The 23,495-nt window shown below is 42.4% G+C and overlaps 1 protein-coding gene across 1 annotated transcript in view; it reads right to left on the reverse strand.

Moving 5' to 3' along the window:
• LOC129825732 (alpha-1,6-mannosylglycoprotein 6-beta-N-acetylglucosaminyltransferase B-like) overlaps nucleotides 1-17,674 on the reverse strand; it is an 83,785-nt gene extending 66,111 nt beyond the window's left edge. Inside the window, exons 1-2 of the mRNA XM_055885906.1 lie at nucleotides 17,141-17,674; nucleotides 15,336-15,448 (exon numbers count right to left, since the gene is read on the reverse strand). Coding sequence (XP_055741881.1) covers nucleotides 15,336-15,448; nucleotides 17,141-17,208 — 181 coding nt within the window. The 5' untranslated portion in view covers nucleotides 17,209-17,674. The remainder of the gene's footprint in view (nucleotides 1-15,335; nucleotides 15,449-17,140) is intronic.
• Nucleotides 17,675-23,495: the final 5,821 nt, after the last annotated feature.

Consider the following 23,495-nt stretch of genomic DNA (forward strand, 5'->3'; position numbering starts at 1 on the left):
AAAAAAAAGGCTCTCTAAGGTCAGGGCATGACACCTTCACTCATGCCGCCAAACATACCCTCGTAAAACTGACTATCCTACCGATCCTCAACTTCGGCAATGTCATTTACAAAATAGCCTACAACACTCTACTCAACAAATTGGATGCAGTCTATCACAGTGCCATCCGTTTTGTCACCAAAGCCCCATATACTACCCACCACTGCGACCTGTATGCTCTCGTTGGCTGGACCTCGCTTCATACTCGTCGCCAAACCGACTGGCTCCAGGTCATCTACAAGTCTTTGCTATGTGAAGCCCCGCCTTATCTCAGCTCACTGGTCACCATAGCAGCACCCACCCGTAGCACGTGCTCCAGCAGGTATATTTCACTGGTCACCCCCAAAGCCAATTCCTACTTTGGCCGCCTTTCCTTCCAGTTCTCTGCTGCCAATGACTGGAACGAACTGCAAAAATCACTGACGCTGGAGACTCATATCTCCCTCACTAACTTTAAGCACCAGCTGTCAGAGCAGCTCACAAATCACTGCACCTGTATATAGCCCATTTGTAAATAGCCCATCCAACTACCCTCATCCCCATTCTGTATTTATTTATTTTGCTCCTTTGCACCCCAGTATCTCTACTTGCACATTCATCTTCTGCACATCTATCACTCCAGTGTTTAATTGCTATATTGTAATTACTTTGCAAGTATGGCCTATTTATTGCCTTACCTCCCTTATCCTACCTCATTTGCACACACTGTATATAGACTTTTTCTACTGTATTATTGCCTGTATGTTTGTTCATTCCATGTGTAACTCTGTGTTGTTGTATGTGTTGAACTGCTTTGCTTTATCTTGGCAAGGTCGGAGATGTAAATGAGAACTTGTTCTCAACTAGCCTACCTGGTTAAATAAATTAAAATTTTTAAAATGAAACTTAATGCCTTTTCAAAGGCTGCGTCACAATACAGATTCACTCAAGATTGCATTATGAATGCAATGTATTACAGACAGATGTTCCATGAATATCTCAGGCAGGCCCTGTGGTATTTTCGGTGCACCTTGACCAAACAACACAACATCCAGGAGTTTCTCAATATTATTTATTTAACTAGGCAAGTCAGTAAGAACAAATTCTTAATTATGATGACGGCCTACCAAAAGGCCTCCTGCGGGGACGGAGGCTGGGATTAAAAATAAATAAAAAACACCTTCATTTGAACTTCATTACTGAGGCAGAGAACACAGGGACAAACAGGAAGGTAACAAATTAGGCTGACATTTTTGTTTTTCCCCTTCTCTCTCGGCTCCAATTACCCATGACCCAGAGAGAGCAAGGGAACCAGAATGATGCTGTTAGCCCTCACCTGGTCAATGAAAGAGCCCGTAGCTATTAGACCAGGGTCAACTCAGTTCTCCACCACACCACACTCACATGTCACAGCCATGCTCTCCCTTATGTTTACCTAATTACTCTGCTCTAACTCCACAATGGAGATTTTATTAACTAAAGAGCACAACCAAGTCAAACAGAATGTTGAATCAATATAACCAGCTCTGCAGTTAAATGAGAATAGTACAGCTTCTGGTTAACAAGCTGTTAAAAGAGGACTGTTCCTTTTAGGTCATTGTACCAAAAGTCTAGTTACAAAACTAAATAATAGCCTTATCCTTACCTATGTCTGACAGTCTGAGTCGTTGAGAACACTGACACTGACCGACAACAGCCCCAAAATGTTGTGATTGTGGTGTGAATGAAATAGAGCTTCACCTTTATGTGGTCATTCATCAAGCGTATTAGGCTCTTAAAAATGCATTGTGTGCAGACTCACTTGCTTTCACTGTCAGACTTCATTTGTCACCGTCTAAGAGAAAGTCACCTTCGTCAGAAAAAACAAAACTGACCATAAATTAAACCACACAACAAAACAAACTCAGGAGTAAGTACTTAATCAGAATGGGGGGGGGGACTGATTAGAATGGAATTGATCTTCCTGCACTGGAGATCTACGGGTGTGTGGTGTGTGTGTGTGTACAAGTGTGCCCGTGTGACGTGTGTAAATATACAGACACGCCTTTGTCTAAAATGTCTTCCTTTCATGGTTACATCTTCCATACCTGTCTAGAGATAATAAATAAAACATGGTAGATAGCCTTAGCGAATGAAGAGAAGCCTGACAGCAGGGGCTGTTTATACAGTTGAAGTCGGAAGTTTACATACACCTTAGCCAAATACATTTAAATTCAGTTTTTCACAATTCCTGACATTTAATCCTAGTAAAAATTCCCTGTCTTAGGTCAGTTAGGATCACCACTTTATTTTAAGAATGTGTTATTTCAGAATAATAGTAGAGAGAATGATTTTTTTCAGCTTTTATTTCTTTCATCACATTCCCAGTGGGTCAGAAGTTTACATACACTCAATTAGTATTTGGTAGCATTGCCTTTAAATTGTTTAACTTGGGTCAAACATTTCGGGTAGCCTTCCACAAGCTTCCCACAATAAGTTGGGTGAATTTTGGCCCATTCCTCCTGACAGAGCTGGTGTAAATGAGTCAGGTTTGTAGGCCTCCTTGCTCGCACACGCTTTTTCAGTTCTGCCCACACATTTTATATAGGATTGAGGTCAGGCCTTTGTGATGGCCACTCAAATACCTTGACTTTGTTGTCCTTAATCCATTTTGCCACAACTTTGGAAGTATGTTTGGGGTCATTGTCCATTTGGAAGACCCATTTGCAACCAAGCTTTAACTTCCTGACTGATGTCTTGAGATGTTGCTTCAATATATCCAAATCATTTTCCTGCCTCATGATGCCATCTATTTCATGAAGTGCACCAGTCCCTCCTGCAGCAAAGCACCCCCACAACATGATGCTGCCACCCCCGTGCTTCACGGCTGGGATGGTGTTCTTTGGCTTGCAAGCCTCCCACTTTTTCCTCCAAACATAACGATGGTCATTATGGCCAAACAGTTCTATTTTTGTTTCATCAGACCAGAGGACATTTTTCCAAAAAGTACGACCTTTGTCCCCATGTGCAGTTGCAAACCGTGGTCTGGCTTTTAATGGCGGTTTTGGAGCAGTGGCTTCTCCCTTGCTGAGTGGCCTTTCAGATTATGTCGATATAGGACTCGTTTTACTGTGGATATAGATACTTTTGTACCTGTTTCCTCCAGCATCTTCACAAGGTCCTTTGCTGTTGTTCTGGGATTGATTTGCACTTTTCGCACCAAAATATGTTCATCTCTAGGAGACAGAACGCGTCTCCTTCCTGAGCGGTATGACGGCTGCGTGGTCCCATAGTGTTATAATTGCATACTATTGTTTGTACAGATGAACGTGGTACCTTCAGGCGTTTGGAAATTGCTCCCAAGGATGAACCAGACTAGTGGAGGTCTACAATTTTGTCTGAGTTCTTTTGATTTTCCCATGATGTCAAGCAAAGAGGCACTGAGTTTGAAGGTAGGCCTTGAAATACATCCACAGCTACACCTCCAATTGACTCAAATGATATCAATTAACCAATCAGAAGCTTCTAAAGCTATGACATCATTTTCTGGAATTTTCCAAGCTGTTTCAAGGCACAGTCAACTTAGTGTATGAAAAACGTCTGACCCACTGGAATTGTGATACAGTGAATTATTAGTGAAATAATCTGTAAACAATTGTTGAAAAAATTACTTGTCATGCACAAAGTAGATGTCCTAAACGACTTGCCAAAACTATAGTTTGTTAACCAGAAATGTGTGGAGTGGTTGAAAAACAAGTATTTATGACTCCAACCTAAGTGTATGTAAACTTCCGACTTCAACTGCACATACATAGAATGCACATCCATTTAAATGAAATCCCCAGACTGGACCTGTTTGGCAACAACAGGGCTCAAAGGAGAGGGAGGGAGATCTGTAATGTACAGAAACACTTCAAAGAACATCTCCTTAATTTTCCTGGTAATAACTGTTATAGAATGCTGAAAGACAGCATATGCTCGCCCTACAGTAATGCTAGGGATTGAAATAATTCAACAATAGCAAAAAATTATCTATATGGAAGTCATTCATAGTTTTCAATATCAAGAGTAATTCTATTGATGCATTTATTCAACAGGGCAGCATGAGGCTTACAGAGACGGTCTCTCAATCAGAGTAGAGGCTATAAAGCAGGTGCCAAGTTCCAGGGAGGCTCTCCCTGCCGCATTGAGTCTAAACACTGCCCCTGGGCTTTGAGTCTAGGTGGAACGTAGCTACACAATAACGACGTTTCTCACACGTTTCGCCCATAAATCATCATTATGGAAACAAACACCCCTCCCACACAGTACATTTTTGAATGATTTTATATATGTTCGCAATCTATTGTTCATCAACTACCTCTATTTATTGCTCCAGCGACTAGCCTATCCCCTGGAGGTGAACAGGCTAATGTGTTTTCACCAAGTCCTGCGCTGTTAGTGGTTTCAGCAGCCAGTTTGCCGATAGTATCTGTGTGCTAATGTGGGCCGTTGCCATGTCATTCCTCATCTACTGGTTAATAAAGGGCCCATTTAACAAGAACTAATCTCCTTTAACGACTCCATTTCATAAGTGCCACAACACAATCGATTTTATGAACAAATTCTAATTAGATAGCCATACCGTAGCAAGCTGAGAGCGGAGCACTGGTCGGCTAGTCTCATTTCACTGTGCCTCCACCCCCGTTTTGAACTAGCTCGCCCCAAATGGGACTGGTCACATAGATGGACAGCAAACAGACTTTCACTTTAATTAATTTTTCTTTATGGCTCGCTGTACTACGGGTTGTTAGAAACAGAAAAAAGAATTAGCTTACATTCACCACTTTTTCTCACAACACTGTGTTATGTTTCTTGCCAGCTAGGATGAGAAACATCTGTTCATAGGAAGAATTAATTAGATCAGTGTAGTACTTTTCCGAGCAGCTTTGCATGAACAGTTACTAATTGTCTGCTCTCTCATTGACTTTTAGTAGGGACACATATTAACGTTATAGGTCCTGAGAGTCTGGCGTCTGAACTACAACGCTTTCCTGCAGCCCGTCATCAGAGCCTCTGAGGTGACGACAGATAATACGTTCAGAAACCAGAGGGGCTCCTAGAGGGTTAATAAGGCATGTATGACTCAATGGTGTGAAGTGAATATTGTCCTGGTTGGCAATATAATGTCATAGTACTAATCAAATTCCAACTTGGTTTATTGATCACTCCAGCTAAGATTAATTTAGCTGAGAGCGCTTACTGCCTGTAGACTGTTAGTTCTGAATCTGAGCCGCATGTAATTTAGATTGAAATACAAGTGTTCAGATAGATGAAAGCCTTGCCAAAGGGCACTCCCACATAAGTTATTATTTTGTGTTTCATCCAGACCTTTTCAGAAAAGAACATGTCCCTCTCTGCGAAGCACTGTAAGAGCCTGTGTACTTCTTCTTTTTGAAAATAATATTAACCTTTTACTGTAGTGGGCTAAATCAGGGTCACACAGAGTGTTTCTTGGTAGTCTTAAACAAATCTACTTTGAAACAAAAGTATACACCTCACACAGATGGTTATGGGCTTAAAAAAAGATGACACCTGCATGTACCATGTCAGATGTAGAGTTGAGATGTATTCCATTTTGAGTTTGCATCCCAATATTACACTTTATATACATCACAGAAGACTGAAATATAGCAACAACAAAAAAATGTTTATAATGTTGATTAATTATGGAATTATGACAAATATTAATAACATTCCACTTATGAAGCCACTAGAGGGCGATTTGGTCATTTGACTGCAGGAAACTACAATAGCATGAGACATGCTATGCGTCATTGCGAGCTAACATAACAATCATGAGCAGTCATCCTCCTAGTTTTTGGGCAGTAATGCTCATCAAAATGTTTGTGGCATGGATCATGAAATCTAGTCAATTTAAACAAATCTATCAATGGAAAATTGGCAAAAGATAGAAAAACATGGCCACCATTGTGGAGTAGACAACAGCAAAGCATCATCCATACCCTGTGTGTGCATACAGTACGCTGTAATCCAGGAAGGCTTCAGACACACAAACATGATACAGTTTAATGCTTGTGTTTGCCAAGCCATGCTTTGCCTAATGTCAAACTCTGTGTTGCCTTTGCTACTGTGGCTGTCTGTGGGCATCCTTTCCTCAGCCTCCTGTGGTGGGTGTGGATTTGGGCTGACACTCCAGCAGCATCACAGAGGGATGGCTCTGTATTGTGTCTCATCACACTGCGCTAATCCTGCAGACACACTCACTCCAACATCCCCATGATGTTTTTATTAGCCTTGTGAAAATCCCTCATTTGTTATTTAAACAGCGGGTATATGTTTAGACTGATTAAGTAAATTCATGACTAAATCGTGAGAGGAAATCAATACCTGCCAAGTATGTGTACTAGATGGCTAAGTGTGTGTGTGTGTGTGATGAGATGCCAGGTGAGGGGGGAGTAGAGGAAAAAGGACTGCTGCTGAGGAGAGAGAGAGTAGGATGAGATAAAGTGCTATAGTTTAGGGTTGGGAATTGCCAGGGACTTCATGGTATGATATTATGACCATACTTATGTGCCGATACGATATATTGCAATTCTTACGATTCTACAGTATATGTACTGTGTGAGAGCAAAATTACAAGATTATGTTATAATACTGTTATTGCATCAAATGGTTGTTTTATGCAGTTTTATAGAGTTCTTAGAACTCTACTGTGTCTGTGAACTGAGGGTGGGCCTCTGGAGCTTAGTGCTGACAGGAGATTTACGATGCCTTAGGTGATAAACCTAACAAGCCACATTCCACTCATGTGAGGGAGATTGCTCTGGTCTGACTGGAAGGTACCAGGGAGAGATGGCTCTGGTATGGATAATGATGAGGGGAACCTTGTTTTGGGGGCAAGACCCTGGTTTCCACACAATGAGAACAGTCTTTACAGCAGATCCTGTCTGCTGTGAATTATTAATTTATTTCATACGAATCCTAACCTTGTGACCCATTCCACACATATTTTGTCATGTAGACTAAGGGGGAGTATCTTTACTATAGAAGATAGTTGTATCCTTTGTGTCGGGGCTCTCAACAAATCATCTAGGGGTGGTTCGTCGACCAGCCATCGTTATTGCAGAACACTCACATCATTCACTTGTGTGTGTGTGACTTGCTCTCCTTATTAATAAGTGAATAAAGACTAAGTATAACTCTGACTTGTGTGATAAGTTTGTCACTCCTCAATTGATAATAAAGAAATAACCACCACAATTGTGATTTGATACTTGCAATTTTATTGCGATTTGATGTTCCAAACATAATGCCCATTATATGTCTGCTGCAGAGGAGGCTGGTGGGAGTAGCTTCAGGAGGGCGGGCTCATTGTAATGGCTGGGATGGAACAAAGGGAACAGGGTCCAACATGTGGTTTCCATATGTTTAATGTGCTTGATACCATTCCAATAATTCCATCCTAGTCTTTAAAATGAGCCTGTCCTCCTATAGCTCCTCCCACCAGCCTCCTCTGGTCTGCTGCAGAGAGACAAAAGAAAGCATGAGAAAATGAGTTTTGATCAGTCAGGGAAATAAAAAGTGCTGAAGGCAAGTTAGCTCACTATTTAAAAAGAAGATGGAGAACAAGCTATAAGATGAAAAATATAGGTTTTAGCACAGGTACAGTTAACTAATGCTACCTACAGTAGCAAAAATGAGACAAATATTGATCAAATCTATTCAATGTCTTGGCTATAACATACACAGACAGACATATACCTGACCCTGCACATACCATACTGTATTGAATTGTTGGTGGTTTCCGCATAAAACATTACATTTATGCATATCCCTATTGACAATTAGCCTTCAGTTTTTCATAGGGTTTTGTACAAGATTGTGTACAACTGAGAAATGTTGGTACATATAACTCGAGAGTACTGTGTGTGTGTGTGTGTGTGTGTGTGTGTGTGTGTGTGTGTGTGTGTGTGTGTGTGTGTGTGTGTGTGTGTGTGTGTGTGTGTGTGTGTGTGTGTGTGTGTGTGTGTGTGTGTGTGTGTGTGTGTGTGTGTGTGTGTGTGTACAAGTGTGTGTTGTTTTCCTGGTTGAGGACCCTTGGGGTGTCAGTCCCTCCCCCCTATCCCTTCTCACCTGCTAGATTCACACTCCCCCTAGCCCTGCTGCTCTCACTCCTCATACGAATATTCATTAACAGGAAGACTGATTGAGATTGAGTTGCTCTAGTGTACCCGGCAGCCATGGGGGAGCTGACAGAACCAGAACCTATTAGAGCCGACAACCTCTGTCACTTATCCTCTCTCTCCTCATTTCACCTGACAGCCCAGAAAGAGGAAGCTATCTGCACTAATGTATCTGTCTATGCTTCTCCACGGCTTCAATTAAAAACCTGCCTCTTCCTCCTATTAACCCTACAGACAATATAGACAGACACAAACAAACCCAAAACACATTTTAGGAAAACCACAAGCAAGTTGAAGGCCAGTCTTCTTCATTGGTATGAATGGCAGACATGAGGTGGAACTAGATGGGGAGCTTTTATGTAGATACTAACAATGTTTACATTCAGCATTCAGTTCACATTTGACCTCCCACAACCACCTGATAGAACGTGTGGCTCTGTATTTTCAGGGTAAATAAGAAATCGGACCCCACCAACAACACAAAGAGGGGAACCGCTGAGTCAGGGACTCTGCACAAAGACCGCTGATAGGCTTCTGATTCAATTTAATGTACACACACATCCAGTTCTCTCACACACACACACACACACTCCTTCAAACAATACATACTGACTACTGTGTTCAGCATTAGGCGTTCATGTTTGCCATTCAGAGGGTGAATGGGCAAAACAAAAGATTTAAGTGCCTTTGAACGGGGTATGGTAGTAGGTGCCAGGCGCACTGGTTTGAGTGTGTCAAGAACTGCAACGCTGCTGGGTTCACACGCTTAACAGTTTCCCCTGTGTGTACCAAGAATGGTCCACCACCCAAAGGACATCCAGCCAACTTGACACAACCGTGGGAAGCATTGGAGTCAACATTGGCCAGCATCCCTGTGGAATGATTTCAACACCTTGTAGAGTCCATGACCTGACGAAGTGAGGCTGTTCTGAGGGCAAAAGGGATGCAACTCAATATTAGGAAGGTGTTCTTTGTATACTTGAACACTCCAGAGAACTAATTCATAACATTTCAATTTGACATTTTAGTCATTTAGCAGGCGCTCTTATCCAGATTGACTTCCAGTTAGTTATACAACTCTAAAAAGGTTTGCACTGTAATTTTACATATTAGTTTCGCTTCTAGAAATAATGTTTGTGAGAACGCAAAGAAAATCCCTTCATGACTGTGACAGTGTTTTCACTGGATGAAGGTTTTATCAATCAACACAGAATCAAGATGACTGTAAATCTTTTCAGCTGCTCAAGATGAGGAATCTTTGAGGTTTCTCCCCTCTCCTCTCTTCTCTGCAGAGCCCCATGCCTTCTTACCCTGGTGGATGCCATCAGATCTGCTAAGAATCCAAAACATTTGTGCAGCCGCCCTACCCGTAGAACCATGGTATTTTTCTTCAGCAAAATGTCACTGCCTATCATGGAAAATAGAGTGAGAAAGATTTGTACAACATGGCTGTCGTGAGCTTTTCAAAATCCAACAGAAAAGCATCTGTCTCTTTGTCTGGCCACCCTGATGGAAGCTCATGTCTTCTTTAGTCACAGCAGCTCACCTCAGTACAGCATGCTGGACCTCCTGCAGTGTCTCTCTGTCCGTGGGGACTATACATGCATGCTGCAACAAAGGCCAATTCTTCCCTTTTTTTCAAAACCACTTCTGAGAAGACCACCCTCTGTTTCAAGCGTGCCATTTGTCTTTCACTGAGGCAATTTATGTTTTTTTTAGAGACCTGTACATTAAAAAGCCATGTCTTCACTTTGAGAATTCAATTAATTGCTCTACTTTAGGTAGTGATGACTGCTGAGCTATACAATACATGGTCTATCGTTGTCATGAACGCGTCACTGAACATAGCTGCAGTGGAAGTCTTTGCACTTTAATGGATTTAACTGCATTATTAGCATTACAATGAACATGTGAACACATTGTGACAAGATAGCCATGACATTGAATGGAGGTCAAATTAGATGTCATTTTTACTCTTGTGTACATCTTGCAAAATAGTTCATAGGCATAGAAATAGAAATAGGCATAGAAATAGTTCATCAGCTCTCTCTGTTTCACCTTAGTGAAACCTTTCAACCTTTCACCTTTTTTCACCTTTCACCTTAGTGGCTCCTGCCCAACCACTATGTTTTCTGACGCAATACGTGACCTACTATGTGTTACAAGATGTAGGGGAAAACAACATATGCGGTGAGAGTTCATGAGTTATTACACCTCACTTGGCCTCCGGGCCTAATACGTGTGTGAGCCAGTCTACTTCCCTGGCCCCATATTAGCGCCAGACTCCTCCTGTTAATTAGATGTGTACCAACATCCATCAGTGGCATTTTACTGATAGAGCACCTTAGGCCTAGTACACAAACACACTGTGTGCACTGTTACAGTGCATTAACTGAGTGACTGAGTGAATAGACACACAGAAGCTTCATAATGGGTGGTTCCTTAAAGGATGCTACAGTACTGTACCTAGCTCTGATTGAGTGTGTATAGCTAGTCTGATAGAATAGCTACTCAGATTGAGTCTGTAGAACAGCACAATGGAACTTCTGCCTCTCATCTCTCAGCAGTACAGGGGGATAGACAAAATATGTTTACATCCAAACTACTGTATATCAACCATTTAAACAGCATCAGCCAGCCAAGGGAAAATCTTGGAGCTCATGAACTTTACCCTTTCTTCATCTACCCAACAGCCAGGCAGAGCCATGTTAATAGCCCTATGGAAAAAGGGGTCTCCGTGAGGGAGGGCTTCAAAGACATTATTAGAAGCCCCTGGAACACCTCTGCAGCCTTTAAGATTGATCCTCTCTAACGTTTCCCTCTTTCACGCCTTCGTCCTTTCCAGGAAATAGTCCACCACCACATCATTAGTTTCACGTTCCATGAAAGACCACCTGCATAATGCAGGTTAGCATTTATTGGGATGACTCATGTGCTGGAGGCAGCTCTGCTCAGTGGTCACTAGCTGGCCCAGCCACAAAGTCATACAACCCCAACCACACTGCTAAACCTAATGCCTAACACTAACCTACATTTGTTTTCATTTATTTGTACAATATAACTCATTTTGACTTTGCAGCTGGCACATCTAGTGGATATCCCTCAGTTCTGCATCACGGACAAGACTCACCCCCAAAAATGTTAACCTGCACCAATAATGGGGTAAACGTTTGTACAGCCACATTATTTCAGTGGCCTACTGGGTGTAGCCAGGTAAAGCAACGGGACAGAAAAAGCAAATAGTACAATGTCGTACTATCAATAAGAATTGAGCAACAGCAGTCACTGAGAATAGGCTACAATATATTGATTTAGTATTGATGTTGACTCAGACAGGTCTGAATTGATACATATCAATAAGTGGAGGTAACTGAAATGCAAGATTCAAACACGGTCTGTATGAAACCTTAGGAATCTATTCTATTTCATTGTTGGGTATCAATTCTGTATAACATTGTGTATATCCCCAGTGTGGTCACTAATCCGACCAGGGAGAATCCTACAACAGAGCCTGTATGCCTGCTAATTCTCTCCCTGTCCACACAACAAGCCAATAAAGGCCTAGACAAACAGATCATCCAATGTAAATAGCATCAAAGCTTGCAAAGCTGGATACTATACAGACAGGATCTGGGCAGAATCTACAAACGATTCATTGATTTGTAGTCCTCCCACTAGCCTACAGCAGCATCATTTATTGTATACCGTATCTACTCAAATGTAATTTAGTCTTCTCTGAAAGAACGTTATGGACAACATGTTATGATAGGCTCACCTTCTCTTCCCTACGTTAGAAACCAGTCTGTTGGTTTTCCTCATTTTTATACTTCCTCTCCCTTCCATCTACAGTCGTGGCCAAAAGTTTTGAGAATGACACAAATATAAATTTTCACAAAGTCTGCTGCCTCAGTTTGTAGGATGGCAATTTGCATATTAATTGCAAAGTCCCTCTTTGCCATGCAAATGAACTGAATCCCCCCCAAAAAACATTTCCACTGCATTTCAGCCCTGCCACAAAAGGACCATCTGACATCATGTCAGTGATTCTCTCGTTAACCCAGGTGTGAGTGTTGACAAGGACAAGGCTGGAGATCACTCTGTCATGCTGATTGAGTTCGAATAACAGACTGGAAGCTTCAAAAGGAGGGTGTTGCTTGGAATCATTGTTCTTCCTCTGTCAATCATGGTTACCTGCAAGGAAACACGTGCCGTCATCATGGCTTTGCACAAAAAGGGCCTCACAGGCAAGGATATTGCTGCCAGTAAGATTGCACCTAAATCAACCACTTATAGGATCATCAAGAACATCAAGGAGAGTGGTTCAATTGTTGTGAAGAAGGCTTCAGGGTGCACAAGAAAGTCCAGCAAGCGCCAGGACCGTCTACTAAAATTGATTCAGCTGCGGGAGCAGGGCACCACCAGTACAGAGCTTGCTCAGGAATGGCAGGAGGCAGGTGTGAGTGCATCTGCACGCACAGTGAGGCAAAGACTTTTGGAGGATGACCTGGTGTCAAGAAGGGCAGCAAAGAAGCCACTTCTCTCCAGAAAAAACATCAGGGACAGACTGATATTCTGCAAAAAGGTACAGGGATTGGACTGCTGAGGACTGGGGTAAAGTCATTTTCTCTGAGGAATTCCCTTTCCGATTGTTTGAGGCATCCAGAAAAAAGCTTGCCTGGAGAAAACAATGTGAGCACTACCATCAGTCCTGTGTCATGTCAACAGTAAAGCATCCTGAGACCATGTGTGGGGTTACTTTTCAGCCAAGGGAGTGGGCTCACTCACAATTTTGCCTAAGAACACAGCCATGAATAAAGAATGGTACCAAAACATCCTCCGAGAGCAACTTCTTCCAACCATCCAAGAACAGTTTGGTGACGAACAATGCCTTTTCCAGCATGATGGAGCACCTTGCCATAAGGCAAAAGTGATAACTAAGTGGCTCGGGGAACAAAACATCAATATTTTGGGTCCATGGCCAGGAAACTCCCCAGACCGTAATCCCATTGAGAACTTGTGGTCAATCCTCAAGAGGCGGGTGGACAAACAAAAACCCACAAATTCTGACAAACTCCAAGCATTGATTATGCAAGAATGGGCTGCCATCAGTCAGGATGTGGCCCAGAAGTTAATTGACAGCATGCCAGGGCGGATTGCAGAGGTCTTGAAAAAGAAGGGTCAACACTGCAAATATTGACTCTTTGCATCAACTTCATGTAATTGTCAAGAAAAGCCTTTGACACTTATTAAATGTTTGTAATTATACTTCAGTATTCCATAGTAACATCTGACAAAAATATCTCAAGACACTGAAGCAGCAAACTTTGTGGAAATTAATATTTGTGTCATTCTCAAAACTTTTGGCCACGACTGCACATCTAAACTCCTCCTCTATCAACTACTGGTCCGTTCATGAGCTCTACTAAAAGGCTTATTACCATCACAGTCAATCTGGGATATATTTCTATGCTCAGTTGGTCTAATACGTAAAAATATCCCCCATTTACTTGGCCCCTAGCCTTTTTCCTCCCTCTTGCAAAACACAAATTGTGTGTGTGTGCGGGTGCACTTAAAGATCCTCATCACTAAAGCAGATTAACAGTCAACAGGCTCTCTGTGTCACGCCTGGGGCCAGAAGTAGCTGACTTGGTGTCTACTATCCTGGTGCTGCTCCAATGAACACTGACCTCTATCCTGCCCATTCATTACACACACACACAGACACACACAGGCTCAGAGTTTACTTAGCAAGGCTTTCCCTGGTTGGGTAACAGGCAGTGTGGACCAGTTCAGAGGAATCACACTCCTTGTGATCAGCTCAAGAAAAGTCCTCCGGGTAAATAGAAAATGAGGGCATCTCTATTTTATGGCAGCATCCAGCCCCACACGGCGTGTAAAAAGTCCAATTTAGCAGTAGCTTATATTCCATGTACAGTTTGTTCCCATGTAAACAATATAAGCAGAGAGAACAGAGAGAATAACTTTGTGTGTGTGACAAAAATAAAACACAAAAAGGGCAACAGAATAAGAAGTTTCTACAAGTCTTTATGTTGGCTAGAATCATCCTTTATCGTACATACATAAAGAATCTAATGGTTTTTCCGCAGCATGGAGAAGGAGGCAGAGTGTCAGATGGTGTGTGAGTGAGTGAGAGTGAAAGAGAGATAGGTCTAACAGGGTGTTTATGTCAAGTAGCTGTGATCAAGGAGCATTGGGCCACCCTAATCCCTGCTTTAGAAGGGCGCTTTAATGAGCTGAGGGCCAAATGCCTTCCCTAGACTGCAGCCTGTGAGTGGTTAATTTATCAGGCAGCGTTCCAGCCTTCCTCTGCCTGCCTGCCCACGTCCCTCTCCCCATCTCTGCTGGGGTTGGCGTGCAGCACGGCGGATTACATAGTATGAAGATTATCCATCACTTATGGATTTTATCCACAGTTTGGAGGACAGAGAGGGATTCTGCTTTAGATCAGGCTTTCACACAGACAAACAAACTGTCACTAGAGATTCCTACTGTACTGTGTATTATCACTGCACTGCAGCAGCATTTAGGTCTACAAGCATGCATCACTGCTGAACAAACCATAAAGCAAATAATCTGTAAAACAACAGGAATAATTCTGAGTTCTCTTGACTTTCTATTGTTCTGTTGGGTGGTTATGTCACCTGATAATGCCCACATTGCCCTATGAGGATGAGACAGTGTCAGAGTGCCAGGCTGTAATAAAGCTGAGAGGCAACAGCGCCCAAGCTAACATTGACTCTTCTAAATGATCTGTGCACTGTGATATAAATGCAGGGGCACATAGCACAAACACAGATAACGTGCTCCAAAATTTAAGAGCCTGCTTTCCCAGAGCACGGAACACTGACCAGGGTGAATACTAAAGACATGGAGGGGGTGACATCTTAGCAAGACTACAGGGAGGTGAGGGGAGGGTAACAAGACCCACATCACCATCTCCCCAGGCCCCCTAACCCCCACCTGGTGAGCAGCAGACTGATGAGGTCTGTCAGCCGGCTGCCTGCAATCAAGGGCTTCTGCTGCACTGAGCGTGTTCTTCCGTGTTTATTGTGTGCAGAGAACGTATGTAGTCAGAGGCTGCCAGGCTTTACCGAGAGAGATACGCTGTAATGTCTGTATTCTGGAGCTTACCTTCGGCCCGCATGGTGAAGGGAGTGTCTCCGGGTCGCTTGGCCGAGAACTGCCCCCCCAGGGAGGTCATTAGGAAGCACAGGCTGAAGAAGCCGATCCCCGCCACAAAGATCCTGCAGGGACAGGGACCAGGGCAGCCAGGAGACAGAGAGCAAGACTCAGGGTTAGAACTCAGGGGGAACAATAAGAGAAAAATGAGGGAGTTAAGGCAGGATAGAAGAGACGAGGGGGGAGTCAACTGTCAGAATGAAAGCAAAAGAGCTGTACAGTACAAAATGAATGGGGCACAAGAAGATGATGCAAAATAACAAAGAAACTTAAAGATGACAAGTTTGAGTTCAATGGCCATTGGTCTAACGCATTGCAATTATTTTCATGGGGGTAGTCAGGTGCATCTCACATAGCTCGGCAAACGGGAGATGACAGCATCATGAAAACAAATGCTTTAACTTTATTTTTTCGAGTCCACTTAGGTTTCACTTAGTGTTTTAATCCTATCACTGCATTTCTTGCCATTTAACAGAGTGCAGAGAATCCAATTGTCAGGACTAGAGATGGATGAATTATCAATCATCATTCTTAACTAATCTACCTACGGCAATGCTGGGGATCTGGTTGTGGACAAAGGTAAATGGCATATTACATATGGTACATGGGTCTTGTGTACTACATAATGCATGAAAAGTCAACTGAAAAATTATAACATTAAGGATTACAGTTGCATATTTGTGACTGCAACCACAATCACTGTAGACATTTTCAAATGTTCAGAATGGTGGGTGGAAATGAATGCTCATAACAGATGACTTTCAAACTGTAGATGACATCCTTGCGTGAGAAAAGTGATCCACTGAGAAATGCTCATGCAAATGTTGAAATATTTTAAACCCTTCCCATCCATTCCTCCAGAGGAGAGCTGCTGGATGGAGAGCTAGATTTACATATTACACACCACAGCTCACATCACTTGCTGCTCATTTAACACGGGTTATGATATTGCTTTCTTTCTTCTGATCCTGTGCTGTAAGGGTAACTCTTTAAAAGAGAGCTTCATTTAATTCAGAGGTAATATTATATTCTTACTGCCTAAGAGCGATGTCATACTCCATCACTGTCCAATATTTGGGCTAATGGTGAAGAGCTGAGTATTGCGCTCATGAAAGCTAAAACCAATGTGAGCAGAAATACACATAACTAGTTGATATCACCTACTGTACGCTGCTGATCTGCTCCTTTGTGTGTTTGCATGCCACTGAACACATTCTACACACCAATGAATTCATTCACAGTAGACACTAGGCACAAGCCTAACTGCTTTTAGAGTTCAGGTTTACCATAGCGATCAGAGTATGCCCAAGAGCTCAAACAATGCAGTGATCCATATTGACTCACGTGTCAAGTGCATAGGCCTTCTGTATAGGTACATGCATGTCATTCTGTGTACAGGGGGAAATACATGCAAACTACTGTAGTAATATGTAGTTCATATTCAGTCTTGTTGTGCACTATCTGCAATGCACCTTGATCCGTTATGCCGTTAGCATACTCTTTGCTTTTATGAGGTTGTCATAACATGTTTCTGACATGACAGATCCATTTTCACACCTCTATGACATCACAGGTGTGTACTCCTGTCAAGGCAACCTGACCACTGTGAGTTTGTTGTAGTCTACTCATGACGTTCCCATTTTCATAAGGTTAACTCATTTTTTTTCCAACTCAATTTGAGACTTAGGCAACACAGAGAGAGAACACTGCCTGTACATCGAGACCACGAGAACAGTAGCCTACATGTAGATCCTTACCTGAATGGTTTGAACGTCAGAAGACATCTTCTCACCATAGTTGAATAGTCTGTGTTCACAGCACTCATTTTCCGGAGAAGGAGAAAACGCAAAGAGCCCCCAACATTGTGTATATTTCACAAAGTGTCCTAAGCGCAAACATAAACATAGTAATTATGAATGAATAGAGCTTTAAAAATATCGATACATCGACTTCGGAATCGGACAACCAATTCTGCACGTGCTTGGTTTAGTAAAGTTCGGCAGGAATACACTCCGCTTGCCCAGCTGCATACAATAGTTTGCTTCAGCCGAGTTTAAATTAGTCCATAAATGAACCCTGACTCCGGAGTCCAAGCCGTTCTGTTGGAAAAACACAAGTAATATTGTTCACTCCTCCTTGTTAACATGGTAAACGTGTATGTGTTTCAAGTTGGGGAAAAGGTAGCAGAGTTATCGAGCGTAAAAGTCCATTGCTCACCAGTGAGCACACAACGTGTGCTAGGCTCCATTCGCTTTCTGGCGGTGTATTTCCAGATTGTGCAAGTAGCCTAGAATTGTTTTCAGTGCAGCGCCATCTAACGAGTGATACATACAATCAAAAGTTTCAGTATTGCAGGACAAATGACAAAGGACTAAAAATGTCCCAGTCAGCCCTGAACAGAAGCCTAAATCTAAATAGCAGTGAATTAGTCTCTAGAATAGAAAGCAAACATCATAGATAGCCTAGTTCCTACAGTTTTCATTTAAAAGCACACAAGCTATTTAAAAAAATACACGTTTAGTCTTTGGACAGTATAATTTACTTTAACCTTACATACCAGCTTTTTTCACATCCGTTGACGCTGTGGCCTACTTTTTTACTTTCAGCACCATGGCCAGTTCCCTTAGCCGTCAGCAGCTGAGCAGACATAAACTCAGCAAAAAAAAAGAAACCTCCCTTTTTCAGGACCCTGTCTTTCAAAGATAATTCGTAAAAATCCAAATAAATTCACAGATCTTCATTGTAATAAACGCAGTTGACAGTGAGAGGACATTTCTTTTTTTGCTGAGTTTATCAACAGCAGCACTCAATAGTCAGAATGTGAGGACACTCAAACCAAGTCTCTTATCGACCGCTGCAGTGTGACTGGTAGGACTTGGACCTGACGCGTTTGCATCAGTGAAGAGTTTGCACCTGTTAGACTAGCCTGCTTTGGCCCATTCTATGAATCCAATTGCTAAGAATCTACTCTACTATTCTAATATATAGCTAGGTAACTATGGGCAGAAGTTACTCACAAAGTTGAACGATCTCACCTTTCCACAATGTACCCTGTATCCTCCCTCTGGCTTTTTGTAACCTAGTGAAAATGTTTTATATAGAATACAATAACTAATGATATGAGACCTTAAAACTGGAGGAGAGATAGATGAAACCGATTGTCACAATCCCTAGATTTCATTCAGACACCCATGAAAATCAACATGTCTGTGACCAGCCTGACCACTTGTGCTCCTGCACCTGCAGGACTAGTCAGAGAGGAGAGAGAGAGGAGTTTGTCATTGGGTTAAGGCAATAAATCACAGAGAAGAGACAGAAAGACAGAGAGGAGGCAGCCATTCTTGAGGTCACCCAGGGCCATTCCTACTATGACAGAGAGCAATCTACATCCCTGCTGCTATGGCAACCATTTTCATGCAGCCCTATGAGCCTTGAATCAGACTGACACGACAGGGCTCTCTGGCAGGCCTGGTACGGTCATGGTGTGGAGAATGGCATTATACCCAAGCTCTGGCTTCAAAGGCATTGTCAGTCAGCTCACATTCATTTAAGATGACAAGTTCAACCCTTCACGTTATTTTGTAGAAGGTTTTGGTAGACAGAAGCTGCTAAGGTACACAATAGTAGGTTTTGGTAGACAGAAGGATAACATTCATTTTTGCGACCTTGACATCAGTAAAAATGACATCAGTAAAAATGACAAAGTTTGTTTGCACACATCAATCTTAAGGAAGTCTACCGATGGGAATAACATTCTGAGGGGAGACAGCTACCACCCCAAAAGGCTAAAAGAGAACATTCCATATGGCCAATTCCAAAGAGTCCGCAGAATCAGGAAAAAGACGACAGCTGAATATCTTCCTGGTGACTTTCAAAAGACTTGGCTAGACCACAAACCCAGCAGCTCTTTTAAATGCAACCAGTGCAACCATCGCAGAAATATTGCACAGAAAAAGTATTTTGTTGACACAGCTTCTAAAACGGAGTATCAAGTCAGCATTTCATTAACTGCAATACTACTCATGTCATCTACAGATTTGAATATTCATTACAAGGTGTTCTACATTGGATGGACAAAGAGACGCCTTCAAAACCACTTAGCGGAACACAAGTGCACCATACGGGTAGGCAGTGAAGACTACCCCATGGCATGCCTCCCTACCCCATGCCTCCCTACAAGCTACGGGTATTGATCATGTTCCGGCATCAATTAGAAAATGGGACCGTCTTAAACAGCTAAACCAAAGGGAAAGTCTTTGGATTTACAACTACAGGCCATTAAGTGCCCTGGTTTAAATGAAGATATGGATTTCTCACCTTTCCTTAGGGTCGTAGGAGGTCCCTTGCTGTCATCTAGTGGACATATTACTCTATTTCCCTCAGCTATGTTTAGACTGCGGTCTATCTAGTTTGCTGTTTGCTGTGATCTAGTGTACTATAAATTAGATGTCTCTCCTATTCTTACCACTTTGCCCAGTCATATTCAAGGTTAGAACTACTTTTCTAGAGTTTCTGATGCTTCTAGCTGTGATGTGCATGTTGATAACATATCTACAGTACTTCACTTTTTAATGTGTATGGTATTGCTTACTAGGTGTTGTCCCATGAATTCTGTAACCACTCCCTCTTCAAATCAGGGTTTATTAGAAAAAGCTGTTCAAAAGAGGACATTGCATTATCAGATTTTTGTACTCCCTGACAAAGGCCATGCAGCCAAAACATGTCAGAGTTTTTCATCTTTGTTTTCATTGAACACGCCATACAATAAAGGCATTTTAATTAATTACATGAGCAATGCCTTGGTCCTCCTTTCTTTTTGATGACCTTCACATTATTTGTTTGGACAGGAAGGAAACTCATTGCAGAGCAGACTGACATTTGTAGCAAGATATGTCAGGACGAGATAGTGTGTGTGTGTGTGTGGTGTGTGTTTGCGTGTGTGGTGTGTTTGCGTGTGCATGTGTGCATGGGCTTTAAGGCCTAATATGTTAGTACTGCACAACCTTCAGGACCTGGTGTGCTCAGTCACAGGGCTCAGCACAAACCATATAGTAGAAACAATAGAGCCCTAGTTAACTCTCTTTGTTCTATCTGCTGCTGTCACTCACTACTCTGTAGTTTTATCTCAGTCTGCTTTTCATGCGAGTTCACAGAGGATAAACCCCTCTGGGCGGGCAATAGAACTCTTAAAAGTGATTACTTTATATTGAGCTGTGACTGTGTTAACTAGAAAAGATACCCCTATGTTTGTGTTGTTTCACAGTCCCCGATCATGTATCATGAAACTCCTTAGTTTCACTGTCATTAACAAAGATGAAAAATCAATAGCTCTCTTTCACTGAGACTTTCTAGCTCTGATCAGAATGGAATAAAGCACAGTTTAGTGGTGAGTGGCCTAGATACACATTATCTGGCCTCCGTCCAGCATTTTCCCCCACAGCTCTTCTGCCAGACATCTGGGAGAAGAGGGGAGCAAGATTGGAGAGCTGCAGGGCATCCCGTCCTATAGGGAAACAAAAGCTGTGACTAACCACTGTGACACAAGAGGGAACCAAACCTCAACAGAACTTTTTGACAAGGTTTGTTGTTTCACTGTAGTGTAATTCATTTCACCCCTCCGCTGTGAATAATTCTCAGATAAATGTCTGGTATAGTATGAGACATCAATATTAATTTTCCAAACACTTACATATTTCCACTTGTCTCAAAAGCTATTCAACTTAACTTTCTTTGTGACCTACACTAAAACCAATTGATTGAAATTACAAAACCACTTCTGAAATGGGCCAGCAAATCATCTCTCTGGTTCTCAAGTGCCATCCTCCGGGTTTTTCCATTTCCTGGTGATTCTATACTTTTAAAGTCAAATTACACCCCCTGACTTGATATCTCAGACAATTATATTTCCTCAGTGGGAGAGTTGAGAGTAACAGAGCGTGACAAGGAACTATGATGTTCTAGGTGCAATGACAACAGAAGTGGCAGTCAGACATTTGCATATGGTATAAACACCCTGGGACAGACAGCTTGGAAGAAAAATACCTGTCAGGAGCTTCATGAAATGGGTTTCTATGACCAAGCAGCCGCACACAAGCCTAAGATCACCATGCGCAAAGCCAAGCGTGGGCTGGAGTGGTGTAAAGCTCACTGCCATTGGACTCTGGAGCAATGAATCACGCTTCCCCATCTGGCAGTCCGATGAACAAATCTGGGAACCCTACCTGCCCCAATGCATTGTACCAAATGTAAAGTTTGGTGGAGGATAAATAATGGTCTGGGGCTGTTAATGGTTCAGGCTAGGCCCTTAGTTCCAGTGAAGGGAAATCTCAACTCAACAGGATACAATGGCATTCTAGACGATTCTGTGCTTCCAACTTTGTGGCAACAGTTCAGGGAAGGCCCTTTCCTGTTTCAGCATGACAATGCCCACGTGCACAAAGCGTGGTCCATACAGAAATCGTTTATCGAGATCGTTGTAGAAGAACTTGACTGGCCTGCACAGAGCCCTGACCTCAACCCCATATTTTTGTTCAGTGTACATCTTCGGCCATTGTAAGAAATATGTATAGTTAAAACACTCGTAAGACTAAATTCCATCGCTATCGGGAAACCAGGCCCTGGATTGCAGTTGAGATTACATTAAAAGTACATGGTGCAAGTGATCAATGTCGGTTGAGATTCTGCACAGATTACAGCAATTGTGGAGATCTCCAGACCTGTAATGACCTATGCATGCTATCTTGAACATGCACGCTTGATGTGATTACATAAGAAATGTATAGTTACAGTAAATTCAAAATGTGGCCATGGATGTGTAACTAATTTTAAGGTTGAATGTTACATTAGTTTCTAAGATAACTTAAGGCTAATGCTATTTACTGTAATACTGTTACGCACACCACTAAAAAGAGGGAACACAACACCCTGCTACAACTCAACTCCCAGTGAAGTGAAAGAGGTATGGACTGTAGGTGCGAGTAAGGATGACAAAGGCAGAGAGAGTGGTACCGTTTACAAGGAATTTATTCCATCACAGGGTAATATGGGGAAAAGGGTCTGGACAGAACAAAAGCAAAGAAAGTAAATGTCAAAGCCCCCTCTCCTACCCTTACCTGCCTACCCACTACTTACCTAACTTAGCACTGCCTGGTGACCTGACCAAAATACAGGGGGGAGTCCACCCAGGTCTTACCTGGTGTGCGTAGACAGTGAATATACTAAGGGTATATGTATGCCCGCGGGCCTCTTGCCTAAGCACTCCCTAGGTGCCTTCCCCTTCCCCCCTGGGAACAAATGAAACAGAATATTATAAACAATTTCATAAACACACTGAGAAACACAGGACATCAAATAGGCTCTGACTGAGCAACAAACTCACACAAAACATACCAAAGCTGTTCCCATCAACAACTAACACAGTACATACCAAATGTCTGTCTCACTCTCAGCAATGATCTCTCTGAGAACACAACCAGCATATGATATAACCCTCTGCAATGATCCCTCTCTGCAATGATCCCTCTCTGCAATGATCCCTCTCTGCAATGATCCCTCTCTGCAATGATCCCTCTCTGCAATGATCCCTCTCTGCAATGATCCCTCTCTGCAATGATCCCTCTCTGCAATGATCCCTCTCTGCAATGATCCCTCTCTGCAATGATCCCTCTCTGCAATGATCCCTCTCTGCAATGATCCCTCTCAGGATATACAATAAATCTTTCTCTGCATTCTCTCCTCTGAGCAACAGAATATATAGCTTCAGAAGGAATCGAATTGAAGACAGCTGCGTCCTGACGAGGGGGCGTGGTCAGCTCTCCAATCATCAATTCGGGGCCGACCAATCAGCTGCTTGGGGAGAATTCAGGAAGCCATCTCCTGAAACACACACTTAAATACAAACTACAACACATAAACTGGGGAACGTAACAAATACGAAAGTAATATTGAATTGTATTTGGTTGACAATTCACCCGAATATCAACATTTACAGTAGATTTATCTACTGCTTGGAAAGTTCCATCTGAGCCACTGGCTTAATCCCATTCTTGTCACTTTTTATTTTTGGTTGAGTTGGAGACATGAATCCAACATATCATTTGTTAACCCCCTAGA

The sequence above is a fragment of the Salvelinus fontinalis genome, chromosome 2, assembly GCF_029448725.1.
Source record: "Salvelinus fontinalis isolate EN_2023a chromosome 2, ASM2944872v1, whole genome shotgun sequence".
Classification (NCBI taxonomy): domain Eukaryota; kingdom Metazoa; phylum Chordata; class Actinopteri; order Salmoniformes; family Salmonidae; genus Salvelinus; species Salvelinus fontinalis.